Source organism: Phoca vitulina, unplaced genomic scaffold (genome assembly GCF_004348235.1).
Source record: "Phoca vitulina isolate PV1807 unplaced genomic scaffold, GSC_HSeal_1.0 scaffold31, whole genome shotgun sequence".
NCBI lineage: Eukaryota > Metazoa > Chordata > Mammalia > Carnivora > Phocidae > Phoca > Phoca vitulina.
The window spans coordinates 24,074,959-24,088,033 of record NW_022589734.1 but is presented as its reverse complement, the minus strand read 5'-3'; the positions used below and the strand labels follow the sequence as shown (position 1 = coordinate 24,088,033).

Here is a 13,075-nt window from a genome sequence, read left to right as displayed (position 1 = left end):
CCCCCCCCCCCCCCCCCCCCGGGGAAGATCGTGTCAATGTTGTTGTTTTCTAAAGCTCAATTTTCTCGAGTCAGGTAACTTCACCCAGGTGCTCTTAAAATTACCTAAGCACTGAATTGTAAGTGATCCTTAAAAGTTGAGACTCCTAATGGTACCACAAAGGGAACTGTTCGAATTACCCGACAACTGGCACCCAAGAGCCTCCCACAAAGACAAGTGAGCCCGAAGACCTGGGACAACGATCTCCCACAGTGTACCGCAGAGGCCGCCGCGGCTCCAGACATCGGACGTGAACTTCACCTCTCCACCTACCAGAACCGCCAGGAGAAAACACACACGCGTGATCAGACGTGTTGCACAAGTCTGACATATTAGAGGTAAGCTGTGCTGTCAGCATAAACCACGTTCGTCCAGAATTCAGAATAAAGCTGCTCCTGCCATCCTGACTTGGAAAGCATCCTGAGACGGCAGATCCAGCTATTTGAAAAGCTGTGATATTTGTACCACTTAACTGGTGAATACAGAGTCTCTCTATACTGTGCAGCCAAAACAAAATCCGATCTCCTCCTTCTACTTCTAATTTATGTTCATCAAAACAGCCTCGCTGAGATCACTGATTGGGTTTATACTATTTTGGATTCAACTATAAATGTACAAAACAGACTCCTAAAGTAGCTCTACTTTATGGGCTCCCCGGAAAATGTATGTGTTTTAACAAGGTAATATTGGTGGGGCGCCTGGGTGGCTCAGTTGGTTAAGCGACTGCCTTCGGCTCAGGTCATGATCCTAGAGTCCCGGGATCGAGTCCCGCATCGGGCTCCCTGCTCAGGGGGGAGTTTGCTTCTTCCTCTGACCCTCTTCCCTCTCGTGCTATCTCTCATTCTCACTCAAATAAATAAATAAAATCTTTAAAAAAAAAAAAGGTAATATTGGTTTAAAAAAAACATCTGGACACCACTGGCCAAGGCAGATGTCGCCTGAAAGTAGCCGCAAAACACCCATTCCAGAGCAGATTATTTGTCTGAGAAGTGACCGTGCCATGGGCCGTACCGCTGGACCAAGTTAGGCAGAGAGACCGGGAAATCAGGAAAGTGTTAAACAGACCGGCCACGCGAAATGAACGTGGCCTCATCCCAAAGCCCAATGCTTTCCAGATCAGAGAATATCTGAGATTTAAAATCATTCACAACTAAGTGGGCCAATACCTGCAAACTTTTAGGTGAGAGATATTCCCCCTTTGAATGTATTTTTTAAATAAACAGGTGGTCACAGACTTTATGTTTTGAGTTAATGGAAGACAGCACCGCCACCAACATATTTTAGGGATACATGTCCCCAGAAATAACATCTTTATACCTTTTAACATTTTTAATATTAACTGACAGTTATTCCAACCAAACCTAATGCAGATGCTTAAAAGTTATAAATCCACAGTCAAATTAAAAAAAAATACATTAAAGAGATTCTGGGGTAACTTTGCAAAAGGAAATAAATGAATAATGGATGAATTGTTTCCAAGAGAACAGGTGATACCATGTCTCCCGCCTCCTCCGTCTAGGAAGAAGGGCAGTCCTGTTTTCCTGCTGCTGGCCCATTTGATGAAGGGTGTGGAAGAACGAGGGGTTGGCAAAGATGATATAACCCGAATTCCAAAATGTAACAGAAAAGAAACGAAGCTGAGACCAGGGATGAACCTTCCACATGCTTCAGAGCCACCACCCAGGCAAGAGGAAACCACATTCCTTTCCCAGAGGCAGCAACACCAGAAGCGTGGGTGGGAGCAGGTCACCGGGGACCCTGCTTCCTCCTGACAATATTTTTCTTTCAACCATTATCCTCAAAAAAAAAAGAAAAGAAAAGAAAAGAAAAAAGAAAATGTCCAGGCAATGCCCAATGCTGTCAAAGACTTGGAGAGACTGGATTACTCACACGTTGCTGGTAGGACTACCCAGAGATACAGCCACTCTGGAAACCAGCTGACAGCTTCTTCTAAAACTGAACAGGCAATTCCAATTCAAACCTGAAATTGCACTCCTCGGCATTCATCAGGGAGAAATGAAGATGCGTGTTCACACACAAGCCTCTGTGTCTCAGTTTTATTCCTAATAACCCCCAGATAACCCCAAAACAGAAAACCACCCACAGGTCCATCAACAGGTGAGTGGACATCCAGACCATGGAACAGTGCCCAGCGGGGGTCGGGGGGACACAATGGCTACACGCAACACCCCGGAGGAATGTCTCAGGTGGAAAAAAAAAAAAAATCCCCCAAAGGCATATATATTCTGTGTGATTAATTTACATACTATTTTTGAAGTAACAAAATTTTAAAAATGAAGACCACATTAGCAGCTCCCAGGGGTCAGAGAAGTGGGTATGTGGGTGTGGCCCAGAGACGCAGGAGGAGGAATCCTTGTGGTGGTGGAAATGTTCTGCATTGTACAGTAATATCCTGAATCTGATACTACACTCTGATTTTGCAAGACGGGAGAAACTGGGTAAAGGCTACCAAGGATCTCTCTGTATGACGTCTCACAACTGCATGTAAATCTACAATGATTCAAAACTGAAAAGTTTAACTTAAAAAAAATGCATAAATTAAAACAGTTTTAAAAGTCCATGTACCAGGGCACGCGGGTGGCTCGGTGGGCTAAGCGTCTGCCCTCGGCTCAGGTCATGATCCCGGGGTCCTGGGCGCGAGCCCCACGTCAGGCTCCCTGCTCAGAGGGGAGCCTGCTTCTCCCTCCCCCTGCCGCTCCCCCTGCTTGTACCCCTTCGCTCACTCTCTCAAATAAATAAATAAAATCTTTAAATAAACAAATATAAATAAATAAAAGTCCAGGTACCACAAAAACTGGATAAAGATTCAACTAGCAAATGAGAAAATGGAGTAGGAGTCTAAGACAGACAAAATCACTTCCTGGTGACATGCCCTATGGACAAGAGAGGTTATTACAGCAACAGATGACATGTACCAGTGCGTGGCCTTCAGCGGACCCACCCGCCACTTAGATAAAAAGTACGGGGCCTGGGGACCGTACCCTAGGAGAGCAGTCCTAAGGATGGACAGCCTGTTCCAGCCTCTTCTATCTTCCCTTTAACTGTCCCCAGAGGCCCCAGCTCAGGTCTGCTCCACCCTGATTTCCTAACCTATACTCATTAGGGTCTCTGGCCAAGTAAGATTGAGAAAGCACACTCCAGCTCATTCTTAGGAATCAACCATGCGCATCGATGTATTAATGGCTCTGAAAAACCATGTAGTAAAGACACTGGTTTATCTATACCACCCTGATCGCCAAATGAATGTGACCACAGATCTCCCTGCCCCCTGCACATCCTAGCATTTCTGATTCCATGTGACCAGAGCCCTACCTGCGGAATTTCGGATCTGGGCAGCTGCACTCCATCCTGCTGAAAAGGAGATACAGCTCTAAATATTCTTCTTGGCCTTATGGTACTGAACTCAACCCCTCAATAAAGGCAGGAGATGCTCGGATATCCGGAGTGGCATTTTCGGTGCCACTTAGAAAACAAGGCAGGATCTCTTTATCATTTGTTGGCTGTTTATCATGTGCTGGGCATTGCACCAAGCCATATTAACACATATCCCAGTTAATCGTCAAAGCACCAGGAACAAACAGATACTGTTGCACACTTGTTTCGTGAGCGAAAGGAACGGAGGCTTCACAATGTTATAAAGCGGCTGGGGGGCAGTGTGACTCAGGTGTGACTCCAGGGCCCAAGTCCTTAACCACTGAACCCTACTGCCTCCCTGGAGACCAGAGGATAACGTGCACGGAAATGTTATTAGAAACAGGTGGTGAGAAGAGACCTCTTTAACCAGTCCCGGTTTCACCTGATAGCCTGACGGCAAGGACAGGCATCCCCTCCAAGCCTGGCCACTCTCCACTTTGCATCTGCTCCAGCCCCTACTTCTGCGGAGGCTTCTCTAACACGTAAACCCCCTCTGGCTTCCAGGCTTATTCTGTTCCCTTTGACCACAACACGTCTCTACTCTCTCCCCTTGGCAACTCCTACTCAGCCCCCATTGTCAGCTTAGGGTTGCCTTCCTCAAGAACTCTTCCCTGATGCACCAGCCTGAGTCTAGGGTCCCTCTGATGTGCTATGATGACCGCCCCCCAGTCATTCTGCTCATAGCACAGCTCAAAGCACGGCCCCCTGACATGTTTACCTCCCCAGCGAGACTGTGGGCTCTGGATACATGAAGTCTTGTACATGCACTAGGCATGGGACACAGGACGTGCTCAATCAGTCTGGAAATTATGTATAAATCAATCGATCAACCAAATAAACACAAGGATTCCTGATCCTTCTAAGGTCCAAATCTTCCTGATTATTCGGTGAAAGAGTGAACAACAAGCCAAAAGATATTTTCTTTTTATTTGGAGAATAATGGTGAAGCAGGGGACGCCTGGGTGGCTCAGTCAGTTAAGCGTCTGCCTTTGGCTCAGGTCATGATCTCAGGGTCCTGGGATCGAGTCCCATGTTGGGCTCCCTGATCACCAGGGAGTCTGCTTCTCCCTCTCTCGGCCCCTTCCCCCGCTCATGCTCTCTCTAATAAGTGAATAAAATCTTAAAAAAAATAATGGTGAAACAGGCTCTGAGTGAGGCAGATCTGGGGTTCAAATCCCAGCTCTGTCATTAACTAGCTAAATGAGCTGAAGCAACTTATTTAGCCTCTCCAAATCTGAATGAAGATGTAAATAGTGCCTACCTCACCTCACGGAGTTGCTGTGGGATTGAATAAGGTAATGCATAATTAAGTGTTGGGCAAAGAGCCTAGCACTTGGTCAATGTTCAATAAATATTAGCTATTATGAGCATGAGAAGAAGGAAGATGAAGATAAACCCTCTACTGAAGATAAGCTACAAATCATATAAAGTCTCCAACTGTAAAAAGAGGGGACTAAGTGACATATAACACACACTCTCCCAGCCTTATAAGGAAGGACGCTGAGAGCAGGTGCTGTGAGAAAAGAAAGAAAACTGAAACAAGATATACTGAAGTATGAAACCAACTCATTTATTACCGATGTTAGTGGACTGACAGCCAAAGAAAGTCGGAAATGAACATTATAAAGAGATTCCCCCAGTGTTTTCATTTAAGTAATTGAACTTCTCTCAATCCAGAAACTCCAAAATCAACCACGTGAAGGTCAGTTTGTCATTGACCCTCTTGCTCCGACCTGAATATTTCTATTAAGATTGTCAGACTCCGAGTATTTCGATTAATAATTCCTATCCATACATGTAAGGAAAAGCCGGAACAAGTTTATGCCAAATTATCAGAAACTACTTAGGTTCCAGATTTGGGGAAATAAATGCTTACGTGCAAAGACGTGTAAAATTTGGTTACAACCTTAACTCCAGCTTATGTTGAGATGAGTGGGGGTTGGGGGGGTTGGGGTGTATGGGGGAGGGTCCTTAACGTTAAGTATTAATCGTAACTATTTGTAAATGGTGCTAATTTTGTTATATTGGACACTTAAGTTTGTCTTTGTAATTTTCACTTTGTAGATTTTACTCACAGCATGGGCTCCTTCCTAGTATGATGAACAGTATCCATACCAAATAATAGCACACACAGGTCAGATGGTTGTAGCAAACACTACTTGACAATGACAACTTAGATAAAGGTGGACCCATCCATGTAAAGATTTACTTTAAATGTATAAAACAACAAACAGCAGAAACAAAATGTCTTCTCTCTCCACTACCACCTCCCCAGAATACCACTATCTTGCAACATTGAGTAACATATACTCTAAGAAAATTTACTCTTTATTAAAGCAAAATAAATCAGAATGATGGCACCCATTGATTCTGCTCTTGGTAACCCTAATAATGCAGGCTACATGAACACACTTTGTCACGGGGCCAAAGCCCCTCCATCAAGTTTTCCACTTCGATTTCTCTGCCATCCTGACATGTACACATAGACCACAGAGAAAGAGAAGTCGTCCACCAACAACATAATCCTTCCATCTACAGGGGAAGGCAGTCAGATATTCTAAAAGATTCTCAAGACAGATGTTATCAGAAAGACACTTGCGATTCTATGGCAAATTCAACTGAAGAAACAGAATATTAAAAATATTCTCTTTCTGGGGCGCCTGGGTGGCTCAGTCGTTAAGCGTCTGCCTTCGGCTCAGGTCATGATCCCAGGGTCCTGGGATCGAGCCCCGCATCGGGCTCCCTGCTCAGCGGGGAGCCTGCTTCTCCCTCTCCCACTCCCCCTGCTTGTGTTCCCTCTCTCACTGTGTCTCTCTGTCAAATAAAAAAAAAAAAAAAAAACTTAAAAAAAAAAAAAAAATTCTCTTTCAATGACAGGTGATTGGGATTTGTTTTAAAATACTCCAAGAGGGGGGAAAAAACTGTGGGGAGATCAACAATATTGGGAAAACACGAAAACCTGTTGAAGCTGGATGAACACACACGGGGTTCAATACGCTAATCTCTACTTTTGCATATGTTTGAAAATTGCCAATGATAAAAAGATAAATAGAATATTCTCTCCAACAAAAACACAAACAAGGTGTACTCCCCTAAGAACCACTACAATACCACAAGGCTCCTCACCTCTCTAAAGCTATAGTCCAGTAACTGACGATGCCCTTCCCCGCTCTGTGCCCAACACGGTCCAACCCCTGGGCCCCTAGCAGCTCCCCCACACGCTGGGGGACCCCAAATCCAATCTCAGCAGATAAACTGCCTGCACCAGCCATTTCCCTTCTAAACACCAAATGTCCCATGAAATAACAGGCGTCTTCTTCACCTTGAGATGGACTCCGATATAACATCTGAGAACATTTATTTACCTACTTAAACCAACATGAGATGAATTTTTTAAACTCCTCCCTAAGTCCTCACAAATGAAATCATACAACCAGCCACAACAAAGATAACTATAAATAAGCTCCAATTCACATCAAATTGAATAATCTGAAAACAGGCTGTAGGAGATGACCTCAGTGTGGGTGACTGGGACAATTCTAAGAAATAACTTCAATGTCGAAAATGTAAATAACTTACTGTTACCTTTCAATGGGCAGATATTCCAATTAATCCAGGAAAAAATGGCCCTGAGAACTTTCCAGCAAAATATGAAACACAGCACTTGAGTTGCATGGAAATTAAGCAATCAAAACAATGAAGAGGAAAAACACTTTCACTTCCAAACGTTTTAAGAAACGAGAATACTTACCAGCACTTTGTTTTCAACTTTGTCTCCCTTAACTTCCAACTTTACTTTCTTCTTCACTGCAATTTTTATCTTTCTGCCAATAACATCCTTTATGCTTTCTGAAAGAAGGAAAGAGTTTCATTATATTCTTTTATTAATAAGAAAAAAACACTGGAGAGGGGAGAACATTTGAAGGAGTATTTTTGGTTGTTTTTATTATTGTGGTTTGTCTTTTTTTTTTTTTTAGCTTGTTTTAATAGGCCTGATAGTTATCAGTCACCCCATAGTTTATGATCACCTGCTATGTGCGTTGTACTGTGTGCTCTGATGCGGAGGCAAATATAAAAGCATATGACTTAATACCAGTTCATACAAGGCACAATATAATCTCGCTGGGCAAATGGATGCACACACAAGAAAAAACACGAGCGGGGCGCCTGGGTGGCTCAGTCGGTTAAACGGCTGCCTTCGGCTCAGGTCATGATCCCATGATCGAGCCCCACATCAGGCTCCCTGTTCAGCGGAGAGCCTGCTTCTCCCTCTCCCTCTGCCTGCCTCTCTGCCTACTTGTGCTCTCTATCTCTCTGTCAAATAAATAAATAAAATTTAAAAAAAAAACACGAGCAACGCCAGGAAGGTTCATGGAGGCCTGTGTTGCATGCAGACCATAAGCACAATAGGAATTCATAAACTCCCTTGGCTGGTTACCTCTGGCCCCTAGCAGCCTCTGTGTTCATCACAGAAAATATTACCATTTTCTAGGAGTGCCTGACATCACAGTTGGGAAATATGGCAAAGAACCAGAACCAGACTGGACAATTTGGCCAGGGAAGGGTGATCCTGGCCATCTGTCCTTCCGAAGACATCACAGCACGACACCCCCAAAGAGTGGTCGAAGACAACAAGAAAGAGGAATCAAGAGAGACGGGGAGACTTCAAAATCTAGATGGTGGCAGGAACGACTCCAGGGAGTGCTCCAAATGGAACAGGTCCTAAATCAAACTCACTCTCCTCCCCACCCCTCTGGCCACTAACGAAGCTAGAAATTTTGTTTCCTATCAGATAGAAAGCCAGTCACCCACTCTCCTAGAACTACCTCCTAAACAGCTCCCGACTCCCCTGGGCTTGACCCCTGCATTCAAGGGCTCAGAATCTCTCCCCAAGACAAGTCCATGATGTCCCACTTATCAGCTCTCTGTCCCTCCCTCACCAAAGGGACCCTCCAAAAACCACAAGTCTGATCACATCACTCTTGCTCTATGAGTTGCTGTCATTTTTGGATAAACCCCAACCCACTAGCAGGCCACTCAAGGTCTTCCACAGTTTTTTCAGTTTAACTTCTCAACACACACACTTAACAATCCAATCATCTTCATCATCTCCATCTTGTACACCCCCAGGATTCTGTACGTACTATTCTCTTTCCTGGGATGCCTTTCCCTAGTCTCGTCCTGGTTACATTCTACTTCCAAATATAGCAACCTCGGGTGCCTGGGTGGCTCAGTCGGTTAAGCATCTGCCTTCGGCTCAGGTCATGATCCCAAGGTCTTGGGATGGAGCCCCATGTCAGGCTCGCTCCCTGCTCAGCAGGGAGCCTGCTTCTCCTTCTCCCTCTGTCTGCCGCTCCCCCTGCTTGTGCTCTCTCCCACTCTTGCTCTCTGTCAAACGAATAAATAAAATCTTTAAATAAATATATATATATGGAAACCTCCTCTATACTTCCAAAGCTCTGTATTCTATATTATAATCATCTTGGCTTATTCATATATTCAACAACTATATGGACACAGGAGGAGCTCCTGTATGCCAAGTGTTCGACTAGGTGCTGAGACACAGACAGCCTCTGCCTTTCACAGGTGCTTACGACCTAGAGAACACAGATAAATGCCTCTAGGCAAATCCACACTCACTACCAAGAGATCATGGACAAGGAGATTCCCGAAAAGTTTCAGGGAGGAAGGGAACCCTGAGCAGAATCTTAAAGGAGTAGGACACAGACCACTAGTCCAAAGTACAGTGTACAATATAATCCACTGAGGTGGAGGAAGAAAATATAATTTTTACTTCTATTTGCGATGTACTCCACTTTGTTTTAAATTATAAACGAAGTATATATGTAGTTAAGTAAATAAATATGTTTACGAAGGGGTAATCAAATATTCTTATTGGGAACCCACTGCTAAGTTAGGTAAGAGTGAAGAAGGAGAAGGAAGAGCGTCGCCCACATGGAGAAGAGAATGGAAACAAGAGAAAGTGCAGCTTGTGGGGGGGACCAGCAACCAGCTGGGACGTTTTGGTGAGAAAGGGGACAAGTGGGGAACCTCACTGCGCTGGGAGTTCTCTATGCAGCTCCTATCTTATCAGAGCTCAAAACAGATAAAGGCTACTCCTCCCCCCCCCTTAAAAAGGCATGTGGGAAAGGAACATCTGAAACAGACTTAAGAGGGGCGCCTGGATGGTGCAGTCGGCTGAAACCCCCACTCTTGGTTTTGGCTCGGGTGGGGTCGAGATCTCGAGTGGCAGGATCAGCCCCGTGTCAGGTTCTGCACTGGATGTGGAGTGTGCTTGGGATTCTCTCTCCCTCTCCCTCTGCCTCTCCCCCTCGTGCTTTTTCTCTCTAGAATAAATAAATCTTTGGAAAAAAAAATAAGAACATACACACGTGGAACAGGACTGGAAAGTTATACACCAAAAGGTTAAAAGTAGCTATCTCAGGGAGGTAATACGGTTGACAGTCTTCTCATTCTTCTTAGCGTTTAAAATTTTTTATAAAAACCTGTATTTCTTTCATTAGAGATACGCAAGGCATTTTTTTACCGTCTTCGGGGATTAGCTTAAGGGAATACACTGAGGTTTTCACATGGTTGCCATTTTGAATTGATCTGAGTGTAACTGTGAGCACTTGAAATTAGAGAAAAGCAGGTGCAGGAATTTCCCCTGTCCCAGACTAATTAGGCCATTTAAAGGCCCAGAAAAATCATACTGGGCATGTCACAAAAGCATGTGTCACTTGGTTGAAGGATATGTGAGCTGGGCAAGACTCAATAAACACACAAATTCCATGTCTAGATAAGGATTAAATCGACTTTTCAAACATACCAAAGGATTTATTTTGAGAACCATTCACATAAACCAGGTATCTTATTTCCATCCCTCCCCCCTCTCTCTTGAGTCTGAGTAACTACCTAACTTTTCATTACCAGGCTCAAGGTCAACTAACTTAAAAATCTGCCCACGTCTTTGGCCATCCTTCTCCCCTGGCCAGGGAGGCCAGCCCTCCCCCTAAACTTTCTCAGGACCTCGGGAGGCATCTGCAGAGACTCTGGGCATTCTTTCCTCTTCCGGGTAGGGTGCTGGGAAGACCTCAGCCTCCCAGAACCGGATGGGCCACTCACTCCAGCAAAGGCAGCTGATGCTTTATCTCAGCAGCCGACTCCACAGGGTTGGGGAGAGAGAAAAGGCCAGAGTGGGGGAAGGGGGCAGTAACTTCATATCCTAAATTTGGGTGAAAAGTAAGGATTGGGTTTTTTTGGTGTTTTTTTTTTTTTTTTAACAAAAGCTGAAGCTTTCATACAAACCTAGCAACAGCTTCTTCACATCAAGTGTCACCTGCTGAGTTAGGTACTAATGGAAGAGCACACACAACTCTTCCAAAGTATTATGGCTAAGAGGAGAAATCAAGGGGCAAATTTCTCAAGTGCAGATGAATGGGCAGGCAGAACTTCCTCTTGCTGTCAGCCCCGATCACACAGCATCTTTCTGTGTAGTGTGCCAAGCATGGTACAGTAAGGAATACAGGTCCCTAGGGCTCCAAACACGCGCGCAGAGACACACACACCTTGTTAAAATACAACGTGTTCTACATACACACACGCTTAAACGCTGGGTTTTCGGAACACTCATCCCCGCTCATCATTTTAACTCTGCCATTTTAACCCTCCACATAATTAAGTTAAACCCCAAGACATAAAATCCAGCCCAACCACCCCCCACACACACACCAAAAACAAACAAACAAACAAAACATAAAAAAACCTCAAGGGACTCAAACGACGGGTCACCTTGCACACTGGTTCCCTGAGATGCGGGATGGGGAGAATCGGTAGGTTAATTATTATCAAAATAAGCTTGTACCATTAACCCTCAGTTTCCCGGCCCGAGCGTGCGTCACTCCTGTAACCCTTTCGCTCCCCGCCGGCTGGGCGAAGCCAAGCCTCGCCCGGCTCAGGCGGCACCCCAGACTAGCGCCCCCTCCCCCGAGGCCGCGTGTGGGAGGAGCCCCTCGCCGGGGGGCGGGGAGGAGCCCCTCCTCGGGGGGCGGGGGGGAGGGGGATGGTTGCGGCCCGGCAGGTGCCGGAATCCACCCACTGGGCGCTCGCCCCCTGGCCCCGCGCTGGCCCTTCCCGGACTTCCCCGAGTTTGGGGAGGTGGGCTGGTCGCCGTACAGGGTGCTCCTCGCTTCCAGAACTCCCAAGCCCGAGGCAGCCCGCCCCCCTCTTCCGCCCACCGCGACCTCCCCCCCCCCCCGGTCTCGGCTGGGGAGGCGCCCCGGACTCCCGGGCCCCCGCTGCCCCCCACGGCCGCCCTCCCCGGACCGGGCTTTCCAGGCTGCGAGACGCGAGCAAAGTTCCCGGCGCCCCGCCCAGCACGCAGGCGACCTGAGGGGCGCCGCCACTTCGCGGGACCTGCGGGAAGGCGGAGGAGGGCAGGGGGCGACGGGGAGGGGTGCGCAGGGGCAGGCGGCGAGCCCGCGGCCGCGCCACTCTTACCTGTCAGCTCCCTGGGAACCTCGGAGCTCTCCTCGGTCATGGTGGCCCTCCAGGCGCGGGGGCAGTGCCGGTCCAACTCTGATTTACGGCCCCCCGCCCTCCCCCGAGCCCCTCAATTTTTAGAGGCAGATGCAGCTTGCGCACGGGAGTAGGCAAGAAAGCGAGGGCGGAGATACAATTTTGCCGCGCCCCCCGCCCCTCAAAAAAAAAAAAAAAAAAAGAGTTGCAAATACGAGGTGGTTCTGCGGCGGCCGCTGCTACATGTCGCCTCCCCGCAGTTCCCGGCGGCGGAACGGAGACCCGGGGATTCCGCGCGGGCGCGCGCGGCGGCGGCTCCCGGCTCCCGGCTCCCGGCTCCCAGCAGCGCCGCTCCCGCCGCGGCCAGCTCGCGCCCAGCCCCGCGCCGCACCTACGGCCCTAGGTGAAGGCGGAAGGCGTGCGGAGAGGGCGGGGAGAGCGGCGCGGCGCGGCGGGGCTAAGGTTTCCTCGCGCTCCTGCCGGGCTGAGGTTGGGCGGGGGCAGCTCCGGCCCTCCTTCTCCTCCCCCTCCCCCTCCCCCTCCTCCCCCCTCCCCCTCCTCCTCCCCCCCCGCCTGCTCCTCCTGCGTCTCCTCCCCCTCTTCCTCCTGCGTCTCCTCCTCACCTCGCGAGAGCCGGCCTCCGCACGGGTCCCAGGCCGGCCTCCAGCGCGGGGCGCACCCGGGAGACGGCAGCTGCGCGGGGCTGCGGCGGCGGCGGCGGCGGGCAGGCGGGCGCCCCTCCTTGCAGCTCGCTCCTAAACCACCCGGGCCCCGCGTCTGGACATGCGGCGAGGGAGCGAGGGAGCGCGAGGCCGGGAGCCATCTGCCGGCTGGGAGCGGGGCGAGCCGGGTGTGCCCGGGCTTCCCGATTCCCTGTCCCCACCTCCCGGCGGCCGAGGGAGCACGAGCATGGGAGACTGCAGATGCACGCGGATTCCGCAGCCCCGTCTGCACGGAAGCCCGTTCTGTCTGGGACCCTGTTCCGCACTTCCCTTTGCCAGCCCTCCCTGTGACATGCTGTCCTTTCATCAGCGTGATTAATTTTCTATTCCTGGTGAGCAGGAGCTAGACGAAACCTGGAAGC

At 48.4% G+C, this 13,075-nt stretch overlaps 1 protein-coding gene across 11 annotated transcripts in view; it reads right to left on the bottom strand.

The window, feature by feature from the left end:
* CARMIL1 (capping protein regulator and myosin 1 linker 1) overlaps window positions 1–12,464 on the bottom strand; it is a 306,714-nt gene extending 294,250 nt beyond the window's left edge. For 7 of the 11 annotated variants that reach the window (XM_032424754.1, XM_032424755.1, XM_032424760.1 and 4 more), the window contains exons 1-2: window positions 11,974–12,463; window positions 7,226–7,323 (exon numbers count right to left, since the gene is read on the bottom strand). In XM_032424754.1, the coding sequence (XP_032280645.1) occupies window positions 7,226–7,323; window positions 11,974–12,013 (138 nt within the window). In that variant the 5' untranslated portion in view covers window positions 12,014–12,463. Of the gene's footprint in view, window positions 1–7,225; window positions 7,324–11,973 lie in introns of all 11 variants that reach the window. The other 4 variants (XM_032424762.1, XM_032424766.1, XM_032424765.1 and 1 more) reach the window with 2 other exon arrangements.
* Between the last annotated feature and the right edge of the window lie 611 nt (window positions 12,465–13,075).